A 22456-nucleotide genomic window follows, 5' to 3' on the forward strand; every position below is an offset into this window, starting at 1 on the left:
AGTGGATTTTGCATCCTAGGTTTATTGTAATTTACAAAATCCAGTTTCCACATCTCCCAAGTGATTTTAACGTATAGGGCAAACACAGCCGCTATTTAGAAGATATACAGTACTATATGTATCTGATGCATTCTGGAAACTCACTTCATGTTTCTGAAAGTCACAGGGTGACAAATGCTTTAATAAGCATTCATTATCCAATCTGTGTCCTCGAGATATACTGAACTTTAGTTCAATATCCTGTGGAGTTATGGGACTTGATGTCCAGTATCATGGCAATGTCACTGTTTGAGGAAAGGTTAAATTCAGTACAATTGCAATGAACTCTGATCAGAACTAATTTTTCTAAGACAGATAAACTCTTAAAATTAACAGAGCTAGATCATTAAATAACCTTTTACCTCATTACACAATCCACATATTATCCATATTATCAACATAATAAAACCAAGAACTTTTAATCATTCTATTAAAACTGGATTTTCCATGCTTACAAATTTACTTTTGGAAGCTTTAAAAGCTGAAGAAATTGTAACTAACATTTGATTAGTGGCTTTCATTTTCATTCTTTCATTTTACCTGCGTTATTAATCTATTTGATTTTGCTATGCTTTAAATTACCCACTAACCCATCAAGTAAGTGGATTAAAAATATTAGAACAGCAGTATTAACAACTACTGAGGCTGACAATTCAGACACTGTTTTGCACACGTTCTTCATTATATTCATATCTGTTTCAGACAAGGAACTCAAAGGGAGACGGTACTGGCCCTCTTCCTTTATTTCAAGAATGGTGGGATCTCTGCTTCCTACACAGCTTTAAATTTGGATTCAGACTAAGACTGCAGTATCACGCGCGCTTCCGAGGGAAGAGCCGAGCTTCACGTGGCCCAAGCTAAGCAATCAGGGCTGACCGACTTCACGGTATCCTCCGGACGAGGGAACCCACCCCACGCGGTGCGGAGAGAGAGGAGCCTAAGGCCCTGTCCCGCCGCTCGCGCGCCAGCGCGCGCCCCCAGGACGTCTTCCTCGCGGCGTGATTAGCAGGAGCGGGGCGGCCCAATCTGCGCCTCCCTCTCCCCGCTCCCCTGTGGGGCGTGGCTAGCTCTGCCTTTCGCCATGATGAGCAAATGACCTCGCGGGGAATGAAATTTAAATTCCACAAAGGCGAGAGAGTTCTTTGCTTCGAGCCGGACCCGACCAAGGCGAAGGTGCTTTATGATGCCAAGGTGGGATTTCTCCGCCCAGCGCGCGATCCTTCTTTCCCCGCGCGCCAACCGCCGCCTCTGAACGGAAAGCGCCTCCTTCTCCCTGGCGCTTCCGGGTGTTGTTTGTGTCGTTGGGCGCAGGAGGCTGTCGGCCCTTATTGTGAGCCTTCTGCAAGGAGCTCGGAAAGAGGAAGCATCTCTTTTCTATTTCCGTTTCTCCCTCTTGCAAAAAAAAGGGGGGGATATTTGTTTTAAACGGTTAACGTTGCGTGTGCCTCTACGCTGAAACGGCTTCTGCACGCAAATATACGGTGTTGGGTAAGGGAAGAGATGGCTCTGAATGAAAGGAAGCAAACTTCTCCTTTCTCTCTCTCCCCCTCTGCACCTAATGGTATTTGTTGCCGAAGGGCCGACAGTTTTCTTAGGATGTGCATTTAAAACTAGTGTGATCCGCAGGGGTAACACTGTGGTAGTGGTTGGTTAGCATAAGCAAAACGCTGGGTGCAGGTAACAATTTGATTATTCCTTTATTTTCTGGTGAGTGTGGGAGTACCAGGTCCTTGGGTCCCTAATCAGAGGCAAACATTTGGTAATAAGGTATTTCTATTATGGAACAATACCGATTCAGTACCAGTTTACTGTACACAGTTAAACTGTCACTGGCATTTCATGCTTATTCATTCAGTTGTGTACATTAACACTGCTTTCAAACATAGCATACCAGGTTTTTATCTTTTCTGGTTAATTGGCGTTTGTTTATTTTTGTACACTGCCTTAAAATTCAGTGCAATGCGTTTTTTACTATTTAGGGTTAGGCTTTTTTTTTTAAATGAAGTGAAATTGCATTGCAAAGTATTGTGGTTTCCAGTGACTATATTTGTATAATATTCTTAACAGTTGGCTCAATCATGGTTCACCTAACAGGTAGACAATCCTTGGGCTATGTGCAGCACTTCAGCTCCGTAAGATTCTGTGGATGAATTTCAAGGGCAAAATAGTTGTCTTTCTGGTGGTGCAATGTTGGATCTTCAGGAGTAGATTTTAAGTTGGATGTAAAAATTAATTTGCCTCCCACATTCCCCTTCCACTTTTAATCCCTTGGAAAACAAAAAGCTCACAATATGTGTCCTGGGTTTCTATAGCATGCAACACTACAATTGTGACTTAGTGCATGATGCACACCAGTACAGAGTCTTTGAGGGTCTACAATGAAACAAGATTCACCTTTATGATAAATATACTAAATACAGTTCTCTACACCAGATACCCACCATCCCCTTTTCACAAGAAGATATTTTTATTGTTAGGTTTTGATGCTATATCATACGTAGAGATAAGCATACTTTAAAATAATGTAATGGTTTAACATATTCCTATTTCTGTAAAACAGATGTTTAGTTGGCTGGTGACAGTTATTTGATTAAAATTTGACCATTGTAATGGAGCTTGCTTCCTTGTGCAAAAGTGCCCCTAAGAAAGAAAGGAACATCTTGACACACTGCTATGCTAAATATGTGATTATGTTACTGTGCTCTAAGTTCACGTGTGCATATTTGAATGTAATTAGCAAATTGGTACGGAATTTGCTCAAAAGTGTAATGCCTTAATTCCAGGAATCTCTTGCATATGGGCCAAATGTAGCAAGGTTTTAACATCCAGTATATCCAGAATATTCCAAGAGGAAGCAGTTGATTCCTACTTCATCTTACATTGACAAAGTCCCTTTATTTTTCCTTCTGAATAAAAAAAAGGGCTCCAAGAGGGTTGGGCTTGAAGAAGAATGATGCTTCCCTTACTGGACTCTTGTCTTCTGACTTGCTTGGAAATGGAATGAAGCAGGGATAATTTGGATTTCCCAACAGGATTCAGTTTCATATTGCCTCCCGTAGCCAATAGTGTAGATGTATCAATCCTGTGTAACGGTTTTCAAAATAAACAGTATGTTTTTTAAACAAATTGATACCATTTCTACTTGGGGGGGAGGTTAATGGAATTCTTAAGTGGGCAAGAAATCAAATTTTGAAAACCAAGTGACAATTAGCAATTAGTAATTCATATTCAGAACAAATGCATAACTTAAAAACACAGCTACTTTGCAATTTATATTCTGAGGTAATTGCCTGTTGATAATCTTGGACCAGTTCTATACAGTAGTATATGATGCAAACCACAATAAGGCCCAAAGGGCAACACATACGGTGATGTCATCATGTGAATGTTACTGTTGTGTGCTTGTGTCATGATGTGTGATGTCATCACATGTTTGCCCCCTTCAGTCACCCATCCCTTATTGGCTTCTAAAGAAAGCAAATATGAAGGCTCATTCTGGTTATTTTGTATCTGTTGCCAATTGATCTAGTTTAATCTAGTATACCAGGTGCTTTAATGTTTTTTTGTAATAGAGGGATATCATTGCATCCAAATGCTGTATTTTAATCTCTTAACTACTTTGTATTTTAATCTCTTAACTACTCTTATTTGATATTTAAAAAGTGTTTTGAAATAAGTTATTGAATTTATTCTTAACTACTTTGCTTAGGTTTTTGTGTTATACGATAATGAGTTGTAAAACATTTTTTTAATAATTTGAGTACATGCCTATAGAAATGTTTACATAAGCATGCACGTGTTTGCTTTTAGATCGTTGATATTGTTATTGGAAAGGATGAGAAAGGAAGAAAGATTCCAGAATATCTGATCCATTTTAATGGTTGGAATAGAAGGTGAGCTTATATTTAAATAAAAATGCCAAATATTCCCAACTAGGAGAGAATTAGTAATCCATATGTAATCCATACTCTAGATGAAACGTGGACTGTAATGTATTCTAGATCGACTTTAAAAATGGTTCAGAAGCTTCTGCTGGTATATAGTGCTGCTAAATGCTTTTAAGTCCTTGGTAGTTAGTTTACATAGTGCCCTGACTTTGTTTCTGACTTTAATTTTAAGTAATTTTAAATCTTGATTCAGCAGATTTTAGGTGCAAATCAAATTTCCATCTCAACATCCCCCCTAAAACAGTGGCTTACATAGTTGGGATGAGGCAATTATGTTAATTTTACCTTAATTTTACAGACTCCCAGATAATTTATGCCATTTGTGTAATAACATTAATGTACAAATGATAATATGTATGTTTGTGTGTGTGTAATTTTATATCATACACTAGTGCAAATTAATGCAAATAATGTAACTGATTATTTGTATATTGATGTAGTGCAAATTATGGAGATTGCCATGATGATACACTATTACATACATTTGGGGGCAATGGACTGCCCTTTCACCAAAATGGCTTGTTAAAATAAGGGTTTGCTGTCTTGATTTATCCATGCCAGTGTACCAGCATTGTCGGATCACAATCAAGACCTCACTATCTCAGTATATCATAAACAGCTGAGCTTCTGCAGGCAAAATAACCTCAGTCTGAATGCTGGTCTATTGTAAACGATAAATTCTGGATCCTCAACATAACATCCACCACCTCTTCTTTCAGTTTTCTCAAAATGATTATTAATGGAATCTACAGTCTTGTCTTACCTGCTCAATACAAAGTGCCAACACTTAAGATCAACTGGGAACTTGGGAGCTGTATGCACAGTAATATTCAAGTTGATTTGCTGCTTTATCTAATGCATCCAGTCAGGTAGACATCCTCCTCCACGATCAAATAATTATTTTATTATAATTTGCTTTTTTCAAATACTTAGTTGGGACAGATGGGCAGCTGAAGATCATGTGCTTCGTGACACTGATGAAAACCGCAGATTACAGCGCAAATTGGCAAGGAAAGCTGTGGCTCGCATGTAAGGATCAAATATGGTTATATTATAAAATTATAAAATACAGATAAACTAGGCTCTTATAAATGGTAGACCTTAGGGAGGGGAAAAGGAAGTATGTTACTGTAGTTTGTAGTGTGTGAGTTGACCCCTATGTATTCAAAATCTATTACGTTTTTCATGTTCAGAGAAAGAACTACAAACATTATGCCCCCTTTTCTCAATGCTAATTTTTACTGCTTTAAAGCAAGTAAAAAAATCATGAAGTTTGCTAAATGGTAGCCTTTCTTCAATCTCCTTTAGGAGAAGAAAAGGAAAGAAAGGGCGTTGCAGGTTGCCTGGTGTTGATTCTGTTCTGAAGATCCTTCCTACTGAAGAGAATGAGAAGAGTAGTGAAAACTGTAAGTTGACATACTGGGGATACTTGTGCTACCTAATTAAATATTACTATATCTAATTAATAAGCAGAAAAATAGATTAGTTCCTTTTCCACAGGTGTTTGCAACCTAAAAGAAATCATGGTGATTAAGGAAGTTGTAGTATAGAGAAGACAGTGAGTATAACCAAATACATTGAATGTAGGCCTGTTGACTATTTTCTCTCTCTCTCTCTCTCTCTCTCTTTTTTTTTAGTCTCTACTTGGATAGTTGAATTTAATCAGTACATTAAAAATATTAAAGAACATATTAAATATACATTTGGGGATTCTTTTTAGGTCAGTTATTTTATGTATCGTTCCACAGTGTTTCAGAATTCAGGTTTTGAAAATGAATGTATCTCGGGAAAAGAATCAAAGCACTAAAATGTCCAACAAAAGTAGGCTTTTGTCAACAAATAACAGTAACGGGTTTATTATTTTTTTATTATATGGTTTTATATACAGCCCACTACCAATTAAGTCGGCTTACAAAAATAAGGGGATACATGTAACAAAAACCAGGAGCAAACAATAACAATTTATCTAAAAGACAGCTCACATGTGATTAGGCCACAAGTACTAGGTAGAGCAGCCAGGTCTTAAGCTATGTATGTATGTATGTATTTATGTTAAGTTATGTGGCCGCCCATCTTTTACAATATAACCCTAAGCAGCCAGCAATAATTGAACCACAACATGTAAAAACTAAAAACCAGGAAACCCCCCCTTTCCTTCTACTCTCTGGAAAACTAGGGAGGGTCCCTTCTGAAACTCTTCACATGTCCCTTCTCCGGACTGAGATATCTTTTACATGCCGGTTGTCCAGTCTATGACTCTTCCTCCTGTCTCCCAAGGACATTCCCACATGCCATTACAAATTGACATCATTTGATAGAGGGGGCCTGGACTGTGCCCATCTTATCCAATCTGGTGGCCAGGCAGATACCCTCAGGGAGGAGGTGGACCCACAGATAATCTGACCTTGTGCCATTCAGGGCTTTAAAAGTGATAACCAGCACCTTGAATTCTACCCAGAAGGAGACTTGGAATCAGTGCAGCTTGTGCAGCAGTGGTGTAACATGGGCAAAGCTCAAGAGTGCCCAGAACTCCATGCATTACTGAATTTTGGACCATATGAAGCTTCTGGGTGGTCTTCAAGAGCAGCTCCATGTAGAGGGCATTGTAGTAGTCCAGTTGGGAGATGACTAAGGCATGGGGGACAATGAGCAGGGCCTCCCAGTCCAAAAAATGGGTGCAATTGGCACACCAGATGGATTCTTGCAAAAGCTCCCTAGTCTTAACTACTACCTGATTCTTTAGGACTCCCAAATCTCCAGTGCTTTCCAGGGGAGTGCTACCCCGTCAAGAGTTTAAAAATAACAACTCTCCATATGCAAGGGTCCCCAAAATCCAGAGCCAATCCATCTTGTTAGGGCTAAATCACAGCCAGTTCTTCCCCATCTAGACCCTCACATCCTTCAGGTACTGGGTAAGCACCTGAATGGTGTTATTTGTCTGGCCAGGGGTGAGATATACAGCTGAGAAAGGCAAGGATGTGTAGAATTAGGAGGCAAGATATTCCACAGCATGGGGGCAGCTACAGTTGAGGTATATTATTGGGCCCTCACTCTCTTGACTTTACTTGGTGGTAGTAATCACAAGGTAGCAGTAATCATTTCCTACAATCACGAGGTAACAGTAATCATTTCCTATAAGAATGCAAAGATCATGTCAGAACTTGACAAGAGAGTTTGTCCTCTTTGATTTTTGGTAGGTATCCAAAAATCCAAACCATGTTAGGGCTTTAAAGATGACAATCATAATTTTGAATTGGTCCTGGAAACAAATCAGTAACTAGTGTAGCAAGCTTAGAATAGTCGCTAAATCTGCTACCCTTAGTTAGCAGAAACGATGCTTCAGTTTGGACCAGATATTGCCTCTAGGTTGTCTTCAAAGGTAGCATCATGTAGAGAATGTTGTACTAGACGAACTGAGGTGACAATGCATGACTTACTGTAGTCAAGTAAACCTTCAATTGGTACACTAAGTGTTCACCCTATAAGGTTGCTTGACCAGGCCAAGAAACCAATGCCATATAGGTCTAAAGCTACTTTTATTGAAACACCTATAGTAATAGAATCTTAAAAGTCTGAATGTGCCTCCCCCACCAATTTTATTTTCATGGGAAGTAGGGAGGGGCTTGTTTAGGTCATTTTCTCAAATTAGTTTCTTGGAATGGACTGAAGCCCCACTTGTCTGATCATTGCCTATGTAGTGACTCTTCCTCCAGTCCTTCAAAGCCGTTGCCTATGCCCTCTACACTAAACGGGGCTAGCGAAAACCTCCCTGGCCGTGTCTTCCACCTGCTGCTTTGGTTGGAGCTGTAATCCAATTACCTGGTCCTTAAGGTGGGGTGCAATATGTCCATCAGGAGCTAAAACCAAAGCCAGGATAAAGCCAAATTTCTTAACAATAGACAGCAACTCTGTCTTGGAGAACTTGCTTTGGCCTTTCCAGGTATCAGGTCAGGTTTTTCATAACATTCTGGCTTGGCCTGGGGTGACAATATATCAACATACTGGTGACACCTCACCCCAAACTAATGGATTACTTTTGTAGTGGCTTTGTGTGGATGGTGAGTAGTGTGAGGAAGGGGTAGAAGTTGCAGTACTTGATATTGGAGCAACTACCTTCCCCATGCATGCTAACTGAAACTACCTGCTAAAGAAGAAGTGGAACCAATAGAAAAGTGTTTGCAACACCCAAACCCTGTAGGCACTCTGGAAGGATACCATGTTTATATCAAATCCCAATGAAACCAGGAGGACTGCAGTCTCCTCCCTCCAAATACAGACTGTTGTCATCCACAAGGGTAATAGTGCTGTTTCCATGTCAAGTCTGAAACCCTATTGAAAAGATGGGAGATTGACCAGTATGTTGCATAAGTTGGTTGGATCAAGAGATGGTCTAATTAGAAATGGGTACATAATCACCTTTTTCCAAGACTGATGGCACCATCCCCGTCTTCAGAGAAATATTCCATCTCCCAAATTAACCACATATAATCCATCCACACAATTCATGGATCCAGCTTGCAAGAAGCAGAGCTCATGCCCTAGAAGAGTCCATCTGCTTCCTCTGCCTCCTCCACAAACTCAAAAGAATCTCAGATAACCTTACAAGATGTAAGTAATTTGCTCTACCTGTCTAATGCTTCAGAAATTAGAATTCAAAATCGCTGTAAAATGGTGCCCAACAAAATACTCACATGAAACCAATTTAAATTCTATAAGGTTCTAAATCTTGGAACAAGTAGAACTTCAAATTCCTATTATTTATGTTTGAAAAAAACATAAATAATAGGAATTTTAAGTTCTACTTGTTAAAAAGCCTAAACATTTTTGTGGCTTGTTTAAATGCTGTAATTCTGCTATAACTTCTAGTTAATATGCTGCCTTGGTTTTGAAATTTAACTTCTCTTTGTCAAATAGGTAACTGTTACATGTGAAAGGTAATTCATTTTTTCTTATACAGCTATAAGTAGTTCTTCTTCTGATGACAGTGATGAAGGCACAGATGAAGAACTAAAGAGTGAAGAAAGTGACATTGATGAAAAGATAGAAATGGTATGTTTATAAAAACCTTACATATTTACAAATAAGAAATGTCGCAAAACACTTTAGAAGCATCAGTCAAAACCATGTAAGTATAAAGAATGAGAATATTGATTTTAGAGTGGATTGTATGATTAAGCTGTGCAGATGCTGGGTAAAAAAAAAGCTGTTAAAAAGTACCTTTATTTTTTGAAATGAGTCTCAATAGACAATATGATTTTATAAGTCATTTTCAGTTCACAGACACATTGTTAAAAATACAGGTTTCTGTAGTGAGATATGCAACCAAGTAAATACGTAATATTAAGCTGTTAAAATAGCAGAACTAACATGTCTTAGTAATTTTAGTTTGAAATTATAAGTATATGAAAATCATTGCCCATAAGGAAGTGTTTATTGTGTAACGTCACTTCAGGTCTGCCCTGTGGAGTATGCGCACTTACCACAAATTTTGATTTGGGGGCTGGATCCAGAGCTTTTGAAAATCCTAATTTGCTTTGGAATGAACCATAGATTTTCCGATCTATGACTCTAGAACCAGATAAGAATCTTTAAAAGAGATGATCAGACTACTGGTATCCATTCTCAAATAAAAAAACAAACTCAGAGGGGCCTCTAGGTGGTATGCATTTTACATATTGTATAATTTATGTCTTGGATAGGAGAATGAAACCAGGTCTTTAAAAAGAGCAGGGAGATAGGGAAGTTATACTCCGATCAGTTTATGGTCTTTTCTGAGCAAATTGTAAAAGCAGCAATTAAAAAGACACTAAACGCATAGAAGCACAAGAATTGCTGAAAAGAAAGTTGGCTAGGATTTTGTAAATGTATCCTGCCTCACTAACCTTCTGGAGTTTTTTTAGATTGTTAGTTTGGATGGGACTGACCATTGCATACTTGGATTTGCAACAAGCCTTTGATAAAGTTTCTTGTCAAAGGCCTTTCAGGAAATTTAGCAGTCACAGGATAAGAGGACTTGTCCTTTAGTGGATTGCCACTATCTGTAACTAACCAGGAAAAAGAGACTGGGAGTTGTAGTGGATTGATCAGTGAGGATGTTGACTCATAGCTCCAGCTGTGAAAAAGGCAAATTCCATGCTAAGGATAATTAAGAAAGGGACTGAAAGGAAAGTAGATTTTGTAAAAAGCACTGAGATTTACATCATCCCAAAGCACCAAGATACAGATCAGAATTGGACTTTTATCTTGAATAAAGCTATTTTGGATGTGTTTCTCTTTGCCTTGGTCCACAACAGGTCTTTAATTGTGGTTTCAGGATTCATCAGGCTTTGATGTATGCCTCTTTATACAGTTTCAGTATACCTAATAGTTGTATTTAATATAGCATAAGTGAATCTGTATAATTTTTTTAAAATGTTGATTATATTCATACAGAAAGAAGAGCAAGAGACTCATGCTAAAAGGGATATGGAAGAAAGAGCAATAAACATTGAAATTCCTGAAATCTTGAAAAAGAAACTTGAAGAGGATTGTTACTATATTAACAGGCGAAAGCGGGTATGAAACATTTTATGCAAATTAAAATAATTGGATAGGCATGAAAGCTGGCTGGGTGACCTTGGGCCAGTCACTCTCTCTCAGCCCAACTCACCTCACAGGGTTGTGGTTGTGGGGAAAATAGGAGGAGGAAGGAGTATTATGTATGTTCGCCTTGAGTTATTTTTAAAAATAATAAAGGTGGGATAATAAATAAATAAAGCAATGCTAAGCACTTATATGCAAAAATTAACATTATTTGAGAGTGCAATCATATGCATGATTTGTCAGATATAAGACTGATTAAGTTCATGAGGATTTGATGCCAGGTAAGTGTATACAAGTTTACAACCTATGCAAGCAAATGTGGAAACTAGTGAAAAAGTGTTCTACAGTATGATTTAATAGTAATTTGTTTTACTAGAGTTCGAAGGAAGTAGATTAATTGTAAGTTGAAATCTGAAGGATTCTCCTTTTTGATTGCTTTTTCTAATCCACAGGTAGTCTGAGAGTATATTAGCCTTGAGGTAGCATAGGGGTAGCATTGGGACATTAAGATTTTTGAGTGTTGCCAAGAAAAAAAAATGTTATTAAATACATTAAAGCAATTTCTTATTTTATTTGCATTTAATTCATTTACCCATCCATCTTACTGTGATAACAACAATGAAACCATACTCATACCTTAAATTAGGCTGCTAAACTGAAGAAAAATGAGGACTCAATACTTATACTTGATAACTTTTATATGAGAAAATTGTAAATACAGTTTCCTTAGTGAAAACAAAGGCACCTTGTTTCTTAATTCTAAATGTATGAACTCCCGCTTTTATTTTTATTTTTACTGCAGCTTTTCTGTCTTCCTGATCTCTGAGTGTTAATGCTAGAAAACCTAAGACTAGGCTTACTGGACCTGGCGTTTTAGCATTTTGTTTCTGGTTTCTACAGGCATCTGGTAAGGGACTTACCAGCCACCTGTAGGCGGCTCACAAGCAGTAATTGAAGACATATCCCTCTCCTGCTGTGGTTTCCCTGCAACTGATATTTAAAGGCATGCTGTCCCTAACCTGGAAATATCATTGATTTTTCAAGACTAATAACCATTGATATATCTGTTATCCATGAGTTTATTCAATTGCTCCTTTGAATAACCATTGATATATCTGTTATCCATGAGTTTATTCAATTGCTCCTTTAAAGCCTTAACCAGTAATTAGGGATCAAGAAGTAGGTGCAACAGTGTGAGAGAGGGTGGGAATGTTAGGGTCAAGTCAGTTGCACGTTTATCTCAGAAAAGGCAATTCAAGTGTAGCTATTGAGGGAGGGAGGAAAAACTGCTCCAATGACACTCAGCCATAATTAATTCACTGTATATGTAGCTTCAAAATTTCCATTATTGTTTTCAAGATTCTGTATTTACCCAAGCCTAGCATTAAGTATAACCTATTGAAATCTGTGTTGTTCTTGATTCCTTGGTCTTGCCAGGTACATGAGGCTTGTCAAGGAATAAGAAAAATAAAAGAAAGCTAGTGAGGGAAATGCGCTGCACTCCTTTCATACTTATTTGTTCTTGTTTGCTTTGCTCACTAGCTTATAGTCTGGACAATCACAAGAAGAGAAAGGAGAAGTGGGTTTGAGTGCAAGGTAGTAGGGTGGTGGTGGTATCCAACTTATTATTTTTTTAATTCAGCACCATGTCTATTTGAAAATAAGAGAATGTGTAAGTTGTTGGAAAAATTACTTGATTGGATAATTAATTTGCTATTTTATTTAGCTTGTGAAACTGCCATGTCAGACAAATATAATAACCATCTTGGAATCATACGTGAAGCATTTTGCCATTAATGCAGCTTTTTCAGCCAATGAGAGATCACGACACCATCAAATGACTTCACACACCAACTTGAATCTTCATTATGTCCCACCAGAAAAAAAGTAAGTAAATGCTATTTAGTTTTGTGTCTAAGCTAGGGTTTAAAATGAAAGGCTTAAATTCAAGTGAAGTATGTTCAGCTGATCAGGTATTAGCAAGCTTAATACATTTATTTCCCATAGATTTGCATTCAGTTCATTTTGTATAAAGGAACAGTAATGGTGTTCTTCCATTATCAGGTGCGGATGCAGTTTTCATAGATATGATAAATAAGTCATGCAACCACTTAATAAGCCAACTGTATCCATATTTTAACTTTTCTCCAGCTACACCATTTATCTGTTTCTCAACATTCTCCCAACATTACAGTATGACTTCCTTTTCATTATCTTTTTACTGACATAACATGCATTTCTTATGTTCCACTCTTTAACATATCACTGTCATTCCTATACAAATCTCTAAAATACTTTATTCCTTCTATTCAGTTCCATCCTAAATCATTTCATCACTTTTATTTTGAGTTGCATTCATTCTGGTGGAGGCTCCTTGCTTAGCCCTTTTCATTCATTTTCAAAATCATTATGCATTTTCTCTGCTCTTTTAATCTTAACTGTTACTTGTTTTCTTTTATAACATTTTTAAAAAGCCATTTCAGTAACCGGTGCAAAACCCAGGCCATGGAAGGGAGAAGTAGATACTAGTATGAAAAAAAACAGGGATTACATAGTACTCTGGTTAACTAACACACAGATTGTTGGGAGCAACTTCCGATTCTTTAATCAGTAGAAGAAACACATAAAAAATAAGTAGCCATTCCACTGTAGCCTTCTAGGCATTATTTTTGCTTGTTTCTAATTGTGTGCTTCTGACCCCAAATGGATGCTTGAGCTAAGAGGGTAATATCAAAAACAGTATGAGAAGAATCACATGTGCATAATAAACTTGTCTGGCAGAGCACTTCTGTAACATTTCATTTGCAGTTTATATTAAAATGGTACAATACGATTATATGGGAACAGTTCAAGGGTTTCTTCCAATATTTTGCTCCCACACTTTCCAAGCAGATACTTGTGAAAGTCCAAATGCAAGACAGGAATGCAGTAGCATCTTGTAACCCCTAGCAGTTGATATTTAAAGTTTATTTCTCTGAAGCTGATACATATCGATTATTATGACTTTGTTCTTCATAATAAATAAACATAAACCTTATTTGTTATATAAAATATTTTTTCTGTAATCTTATTTTTCTAGTGTTGAGTTATGTAAAGAAATGGTGGATGGGCTAAGAATAACCTTTGACTTCACTCTACCCTTGATTCTGCTATATCCCTATGAGCAAGCACAGTTTAAGAAGGTGACCTCCTCCAAATTTTTTCTACCAATAAAAGAAAGTGTAGCAAATTCTAACAGGTGGGTTTGTACTTTTCTTCTCTTAGCATTCCTTTCAAGAAATAGAATGGTCTTATGGCATTATTTTTAACCTTAGTCATAAAACTATAATTTTTACTGCTAGCCAAGAGCAAGCTGAAAGAAGACATTTCAATAAATATGAAAGTCACATAGTTACTATTTAAAGTGTTCTTTATTTGCCTAGTATATTGTTCTGCAATAGCCACATAACATCCTAGTACACCATATTTTTCTGTTTGATCAGAAATCAAGAAGAGCTTTCTCCAAGCCCACCTCTTCTGAATCCATCAACTCCACAATCCACAGATAGTCAGCCTGCAACAGGAGAACCTGCAACACCTAAACGCAGAAAAACTGAACCTGAAATATTGCAGTCTCTAAGGCGCTCTACACGTCACACATCCAACTGTGACAGGCTGTCAGAAAGTAGCGCTTCTCCACAGCCAAAAAGACGGAATATTGAGGCTCCTGCTTCAATGCCAAAATTGTTTCTGCATCTTGAGAAAAGTACGTTTTGTGTTAAGATGGATAACTGATTACCTAAAAAAGGACAAAGGTGTGAAAAGTGTTTTCAGATTATTGGTGGTTTTTTAACAAGCTCAATAAGATTTTGATCATGATAAATTTGAGTGCTAATAATGGACATTTTTCAAAGGCACGGCATGTGTACTTGCCGTGATAAAGCTGCCATCGCCAACATCACTCTGTTTAAATAGACCTTTGAAGATTAGCTTCGGGGTGAATCATACATGTATTTATGCTACATTCAGTCCATGTTGGATGTCTCCTGATCTGATTTTTGTTGTAATAATAGCAGACAGTTGCAGTTTATAAAAAGCAAGTTTGCAGTATGATAACATGCATTTCAAGTGTCTTCACTTACATATGGTGACAATTCTAGCAACAAATGATGGCACCTGAGGAAGATGACCCAGAAACTATAAGCAGAACAATATTGCATCATGCATTCTGAATGACCAGATATTAGAGTTATTAGAGATTTTTTATTTTAGCAACAGGCACATGTCTTGGAACATCAGTTCTAGTCTGATTGTTTTGTAGAAGCAGTAGAAAGGACTTGCTTTATGTTAATAACTTGCCAGAATCCATTATCAGTTTGTTTTGTAGCAAAATACTTTGTCTGATTTACTCGCTACTAGCAATGTCTGCCTTAGACATGAAGCCAGCTGGGTAACCTTGAGCCAGTCACTCCTCTCAGCCCTAAGAAGGAGGAAATGGCAAACCACTTCTGAAAATATTGCCAAGAAAATTAGGGACTAGTCCAGGCAGCCACCAGGAGTCCAAAACTGACTCGAAGGCGCACACAACAAAGCAAAGAATTATTAGCTCCTGGATATTAATGTGTGAGGAGTAGTGACACTGGGGGATTAAAAAGGTTCATATTAGAAATTATATTTTTATCTATTTTAGATATTGATCAAAGATACTAATGTCATCACATGCATTTATATTTACTGTAATTTTATAAAAATAAGAGTGCCTAATTCAAAGGAGGGAGCCATGTGGTGCAGTGGTTAAGGCTCCAGGCTAGGAACCAGGAGACTGAGTTCCACTTTAGACACAAAATCAGCTGTGGGACCTTGGGCGAGCCATTCTCTCTCAGCTAGGAAAAAGGCAATGGCAAACCAGTTCTGAAAATCTTGCCAAGAAAACTGCAAGGACTAATCCAGGCAGTCGCCAGGAGTCAAAAACTGTTTCAAAGCGCACCCTCTCCCCCCCCCAAAAAAGGTCAAAGGAACTTATTAACATCTGTAGAAAATCTCTCATGGTTGAATAAGAGTTCCTGTCCCTGTACATCTGTGCACAAAATAATGCCTTGTTCTTTTCTTGAAGAAACTCCTGTCCACAGCGGGTCATCATCGCCTATTACGCTGACACCTAGCAAAGAGGGTAGTGCAGTATTTGCTGGATTTGAAGGCAGAAGAAATAATGAATTGAATGAGGTAAGCCCTTTTTGTCAAGACCTTGGAAAACTAGTACTGTGAATCAAGATGTCTTGGAACTAGGAATGAGGACCTTGTATTCCTCCAAACGTTGTTGAAATGCAACTTGCATAATTTTAGCTTACTGCTTAATATGTACTAACCTCTTCTCAGTATGTTGAATTACAAATCCTTATATTTTACATTTGATACATTTAGAGCTGTGGTTAAGGTTTTAAAGGAACTCTATTGTGTATTACAATTTGTACTCACGATTAATTAATTGTGTACATAATTCTGTAAATTTCATAGCCTTTAAAAAACAGTTCTGGAAATGGTTCTGACTCAGAAGAAAATTATGCAAATTAGGAAAACATTTTTATGTTATTTTGATATATATTCCAAACTACCAAGAAAAAGATTTTGACCAATATTTGGTGGAATCCTGACATGATTTTAAATTGCATTATTTCCTGGGATACTTTTTTGTAGATCAAGACAAAGATTATTCTAATTTTATATTTAGGTGTTGTCATGGAAACTCATGCCAGAAAGCTATCCCCCAGGTGATCAGCCACCACCACCTTCTTACATTTACGGATCTCAGCATTTGCTGCGCATGTTTGGTAATATATATGGACTTCTACAATGGTTGTTGTTATAATTTCAATTCATGCAGTGTATTTATTGGAGATTTTAAATTGTAAGTTAATTCTGCTTTCCTAATAGGGTTTAGTTCACTCAGGTATATATATGCAGCAGTACTTGTAAGTAACCTGACCTATTAAGAGAGATAAGCTTCCCTTAAGAGGGATTTTTTTTTAAAAAAAATTCAGAACTGTACTTCAATCTAACTCACTTTCTGTTTTTCGTATTGGTTTCTGTAAAGCATGGGTGATCTTGGGCCAATTATTCACTCTCAGCCCAAATTACCTTATAGCATAATTTTGGGGAATAATTGGATGAAGGTTTTGAATGCTTGAAACAAAGGTGGAATTTAACACTGAAAAATAAGAGAAGGTCTCAATGGTAAATTGCTTTTAATTGAAAGAAAACAAATTGAAAAGGTGGATTTTTTTTCCCTTTTTGTTTTTACAGTAAAGCTTCCAGAGATACTTGGGAAGATGAGCTTTCCTGACAAAAATCTAAAAGCTTTAGTAAAACATTTTGAATTGTTTCTAAGGTAACGTATGGATGACAGCAAATTTAGAAGCCTAAATATTCAAGAACACCTAGCAACTTGCAGAGCAAACATTTTAGCTGTAGGGGAGTTATATGTTAGATAGGTAGTTCAGCCAACAGGAAAAAAGTAGAATATTCTAACCAGGATGTTTTAGCTTCTGTAAAAGTACTTCCTTTCAATATTACAGATAGTCCTCATTTAGTGACTGCAATTAGGGCTAGCGACTTGGTTAGCATTCGCTAAGTGAAAAATCTTATGACCACAACTGTGCTTACAATTTTACTTCAGGTTTCCTTTGCTTTACAGTGTCAGAAGGATACAACCCAAACAGCCAGGTGAGCCCAAATGGCAGGGAAGGTTTCCGGAACTCAGCTCACAAGGACGCTGAGTAAAAGAGTAAACCTTATAGCCCTTTTCCCCACTCCCCTACCCTTTGGAATGCTCACCCGGCGCTGGGATAATTACCAAGAAGGGAATTAATGTTTGTATATACTGTGCATTCATTGGAGAGGAAGGGATTACAAGAGAGTATGCAGGCACACAATGGGGAATACACAAACAAACAAAAGCCTTCAGTGGAAAACTAATTATGGTCTGTTTCAGGCAGCAGGTGGGAACCGGTGGAGGGTTCTACTCAACTAAGGAAGGTCACAAAGCTGATCTTGTTAACTTGCGATTAGCACTTCTTAGGGATGCGCTGTGCTGCAGAAAAGAGCAGCTCAGGAAGAGATAGCTTTTTTTTGGTAATTTTATTAAATTTCAGAAAAAGAACAAAAACTACAAAAAAGCAAAAACCTACAAAGAAACGAAAAAACAACTGCAGAAACACAAAAGGAAAAAAAAAATTAAATTTACAGAAAGATATGGTTTCTGACTTTTAACGGCAAGGATATACAAAATTTTCATAATCAATCTCTTTACTCTGTATTAAACCAAAACACCACATTATTTCTATAAGTCATTCTACATTAACACATTAAAAATTACTAAGTACAGTTACTCCTCCCCCTTATATTAAAATGAAAAAAAAAATCATATAAACCTCCTAAACATCTATCTCCCCTCCAAAGGATAAAACATATTTAATTATTTATTCCCTTCCTATCACTATTCCATACATTTCTATCTAGTATAATAAAAATCAAGTTAAAAGGCACATAAATTGTCTGCTATTGTACTTAATGGTGTAACAGTTTTGATAATTGCAATCTTAATATACCCAAATTCTAATAAACTAAAAAACCAAAGCCAATTCAATACAATAATCCAAATCTTTAAAGGCAAATAACATCAGTCAGATCCTAAAAGCAAACCAGATAAGCATTCTTCAATCCTTATCCCACTTCAAAATAAACCAGAGCAGTTGCATATCCTGAAAATATACCCAGAGCTTTCCTCTTAAAGAAATCATATAATCCAACTGCCCCCCTCAAATATTCCAGGCTATTTTCATGGCATTCCACCAGGAGATCAATTCTATTTATGGCTTGCAGATCAGTCTTTCCTTTGCTTTCTCCAATTCCATTATCCAATTTTCATCCAGCATTTCATCCATAGAAATCCCAATCTCAGTCTTAAAAGAAACCTTTCTATCATTCTTAGATTCCTCGATTTCATCCACCACATCCTCAACCTGATGACACATTTTAGCTCTCATATTTTCCATAATGTCCTGGATATTTTGCATAAAAGTTTGATTAAAGTCAAAAATCTTTCTGAAGTTATGGTGAAGGTCAGAAAGAATCTGCTTGAATTTCTCCATGTCTTACACAGTAGATTATGGCACCCCCTAGGAGCTTAATCAATGAAGGTCGAAGATATGGGACAGAAATTTGTTTACACGAAGTGAGAGTAATTAGCAGGCTGCTTTCAAGGGAAAGTGAACAGAAAGCTGAAAGTTCAAATCAGCCAATTCAACGTGTAGGAAAATGCTAATATCTTCAAGTTTAATGCAAAAAAATAACAGGAAGACAATTATTTATTTTCAATCTTAAACTTTCCTTTGGAAGGAAAACGAAATCCAAAACTTAAAAAGAAAAAAATAATAGTAGTCCCAAAAATAACATTAAGCACCAAGACAGCCAGCTTCTTCCTGCTGTAGAAAGCCTCTCTTGGGGTACGTATACTTAAAAAAAATAGGTGATTTAGAAATGGGGTGGCTGCTCTTAGTGTCCCTTTAAGGCTACAGTGCGGCTTGGAAATGGTGACGTCCTCATCCCCCATTTGCATCCCCTCATCCCCCGCTCTTACCAGCCGTGAAATGCTGTTTACAATCCTCTGGCTGCAAGCAGGCGTTCAGAGGTCAGATGGGATGATTCCAGGTATTGTCCTTAATCTGGAGAATGTTTCTGGGCTTCAGGAAAAACCTGCCTGAGCCCAAAAAAAGCTACCGCACTGTCCGCTCCACCCGCCGATCTAGCGGACGCAGCCGTTCAGTCCGCCATTCCCACCGGAAGCCCAGGAAGAGATAGCTCGTTTAAGCAATCTCTCCATTCTGCAAGGGGAGAAGAAAAACAACTAATTGTGGACACATGTCTGAGAGAGATGCTACAAAGGTTGCAAATGTGGGCATTGGTCGCAAAGTTACTTTTTCATCACCGTCGTAACTGCAAATGGTCGCTAACCAAGGCAGCCACTGTACAAGGACTACCTGTATTGTGTATAAGAAGTTGACAGAAACGATATGCCAGACTTACAATTAAAGTGATATTTCAGTATATGAGGAATTTGCATATAGATCAGAAAAATGATTGTTTTTCCTGTGTTGCTTAAAAGAAGGTGTTTGCACCAAAAGAATATGAACTTGTTCATACTCTGTCAGCGATATATAATGTCATATAACAATCATATATAATGTTCATACTTTGTCAGTGATTATCCTGTAGGTCCATTGCTGATCTGATAATTTTTTTTCTATGTAGAACAATATACTTGCCATTCAAGATTAATGTCTCTTAACTATGCAGCATTGAATTAATCCTTCTGTGAAATGCCATATTACTGCATAATGTTTGACTTTTATCAGTCTTCTAATTAAAATATTCAGGTATATTATTTGTAGGAAGAATATTTTTAAGTCATATAACTTGCAGTAATAGCCTGTGACCACTAGTCTGCACAACTAGGCAGGTAATACAGTTCCAATCTATATTAGCTATAGCAAACAAGAGGCTGTAACTGTATTAGATTAGGATTTTTAGAGTATATTTTAAAGTTCTTGTGCAGGAAAAAAACCATTTAATCATCAAGTATAAAATTACAATGTTATCTAATTATTTTAGTTTCAAATGAGTTAAAGGGAAAATAGAAAAAATCTGTAAAATCTATTCAGATAATGATTACTTTTTAATAAAAGCATTTCCAGAGGTTTTTCAGTACTTACTTGCACTGTCCAGAGCTCAAAAGTAAGTCCCATTGGGTATAATGGGAACCATTATAAATTAATAATTATGAATTATTAAAATTTATATAATTTATATATTATATAAGTTAATATATATAAATTAACCATTTATAAAACTTATAGCATGCTGTTATATGCACATGGTTAATATATGGCAGTTTTTCAGAAGCATTTTAAATATACATATTTTACTTCTATAGGTTTCTAGCTGAGTATCACGACGACTTCTTTCCAGAGTCGGCTTATGTAGCAGCCTGTGAGGCCTATTATACGACCAAAAATCCACGTGCTATCTACTAAAACTCTAGATACAGTCAGATGTACAAACTCTGCACGTTCCATGTCCTACTTTACTTCATTACTTCAAGGTCAAGAAAAATTGGAATATATAATTATAATATCACAAAGACTTTCTACAGTGTTGTTCTTTTGAAATAAAGAAAATTTCATTTCATTTAGAGCTATGCTGATGTTGCATTCTAGCACTATATAACCTTCACTGCCAGATAAATGAAGCTCTGCATTGACTGTTAATGCATAGAACTGCATACAAATAAAGTAAGAAAAAGGAAAAGGTGCATTAGAAACAGACTTCAGAAGAACTAATCATCCTATGTTCTAATTATAACCTTGCTTCAGATTGAACTCTCATCATTTCTGTTTAAAGTGAATGCGGAGTGGCATTGTACAGGTTTTTCATATTTGGGATTATTTTTTTATATATGAATCTGTAATTAACAATTTCTGTGTTAGTATCCTTTCTGTCTCAAGTGATTAAGCATGAGGTATGGACTTGGGAATACTTTCAAGGAAGCGTTTTTCTTTCCCCTTAGGTAGGTCCATTTCACAGTGACTAAATAGCTTTGACTGGAATTAATGAATCCCAGACGTTGTTTGAATTGCTTTACGGGGTTAGGGCTTTTTGTATTTAAGAAAAGGATGTACTTGATGATTTTTGGAAGAAAGAATGATGAAGTGATAATCATTTGGCAAAGTTTGGATCCAGAAATGCTTTGACTTGCTTGTTTTGTTTTAATTTGGTAGTTCTTGCTAGATTTTATTTAACTTTATTTAAATAAAATCAACTAGGCCTTATTTCTGGAAATGTCAGAAGAGTCAAAATATTCTGTTTGTGTTAACAAAAGTTAACTGATTTCTAAACTTGAAGAAGTTGAGAAATATGAAGATAATATTTATCATGCAGTCAGGTCTTACTGCGGCAGAGCTTGAAAAATCCCATTAATTTTACTAGGATTATTATGGTCAGCTCATCTGATACATTACAAATCTAATGTGCTTGCATGACACAAGCTAACTAGAATACTTCATATTTTACTCTAGCATTGGGATAACTGAGCCTGGTGAGGCAACCCTAATATGTAACGGTACCCTACTGTTTAATTTTGGAAATTTAGTGCATAAGCTCAAGTAGCTAATTGTTAAAAACAGGAATAACAATTGTGATCCCTGTGATGATGTGGACTACAACCACAACCCCAATCAGGATAGTCAAATCTTGAAAAAATCTTGGTACAGAAATTGTAGGAAAAACACTGTTGCCCATTAGTCTTCAACACTCAGGTGATGCTTTCTAATGCTTGCCATTGGGATTCTGAGTTCTTGCAATTATAGAGAGAACATTTTTTATAAATGGGTGCAATTATCTTGGTGCCCTTAAATAATAGTTGAATAGTCACCTGTTAAAAATTTGTGACCAGCTCTGTAATTTGTAAGCTATTTTGGGTGCTAAATTCAGTGATAAATGTGTTGATTGATTGCATGCACTGCTTTTCTGACGCAAGTCCTAAATCTTAAAACAAATTTAGTCTTCGGATTGCAGCTTCGTAGTGAGGGAAGCATTTATTAAGTTTGGTGTAAAATACTGTTTTAAAGATATAATTAAATTTTAATGTGTATGAATATAGAATAATATTTTTTGTCATTCTGTTTCAGCATGTTTGAATGCTAAATACTGTGTTTTGCTGCATCCAAATAATGCATGGAAATATAAAACCAGGCTACAGTAGCTGAACTGACACAATCCTATATGGCTGCTTTTACGTGGGGGGGGAGAAGGGGAGACACTTGGATATACAGGAACACAACATACTTTATGTGAGG

At 36.8% G+C, this 22456-nt stretch overlaps 1 protein-coding gene across 3 annotated transcripts; it reads left to right on the forward strand.

Annotated features, from left to right (window-relative positions):
• The first annotated feature begins 1075 nt into the window (after positions 1 to 1075).
• On the forward strand, positions 1076 to 21562 carry MSL3 (MSL complex subunit 3). 3 transcript variants are annotated; one of them, XM_063305087.1, is made up of 13 exons: positions 1077 to 1230; positions 3850 to 3932; positions 4920 to 5015; positions 5295 to 5392; positions 8944 to 9035; positions 10419 to 10541; positions 12295 to 12455; positions 13648 to 13806; positions 14051 to 14313; positions 15661 to 15770; positions 16276 to 16375; positions 16848 to 16932; positions 20536 to 21562. In XM_063305087.1, the coding sequence occupies exons 1-13, from the start codon at positions 1132 to 1134 to the stop codon at positions 20633 to 20635; spliced, it is 1569 nt and encodes a 522-aa protein (XP_063161157.1). In that variant the 5' UTR covers positions 1077 to 1131; the 3' UTR covers positions 20636 to 21562. The 3 variants fall into 3 exon arrangements, with proteins under 3 accessions (XP_063161158.1, XP_063161157.1, XP_063161159.1); XM_063305089.1 differs by lacking the exon at positions 1077 to 1230 and adding an exon at positions 1460 to 1527 and having other exon boundaries at positions 20536 to 21559; XM_063305088.1 differs by lacking the exon at positions 16848 to 16932 and having other exon boundaries at positions 1076 to 1230; positions 20536 to 20633.
• The last annotated feature ends 894 nt before the right edge of the window (positions 21563 to 22456 follow it).

The sequence above is a fragment of the Candoia aspera genome, chromosome 5, assembly GCF_035149785.1.
Source record: "Candoia aspera isolate rCanAsp1 chromosome 5, rCanAsp1.hap2, whole genome shotgun sequence".
NCBI lineage: Eukaryota > Metazoa > Chordata > Lepidosauria > Squamata > Boidae > Candoia > Candoia aspera.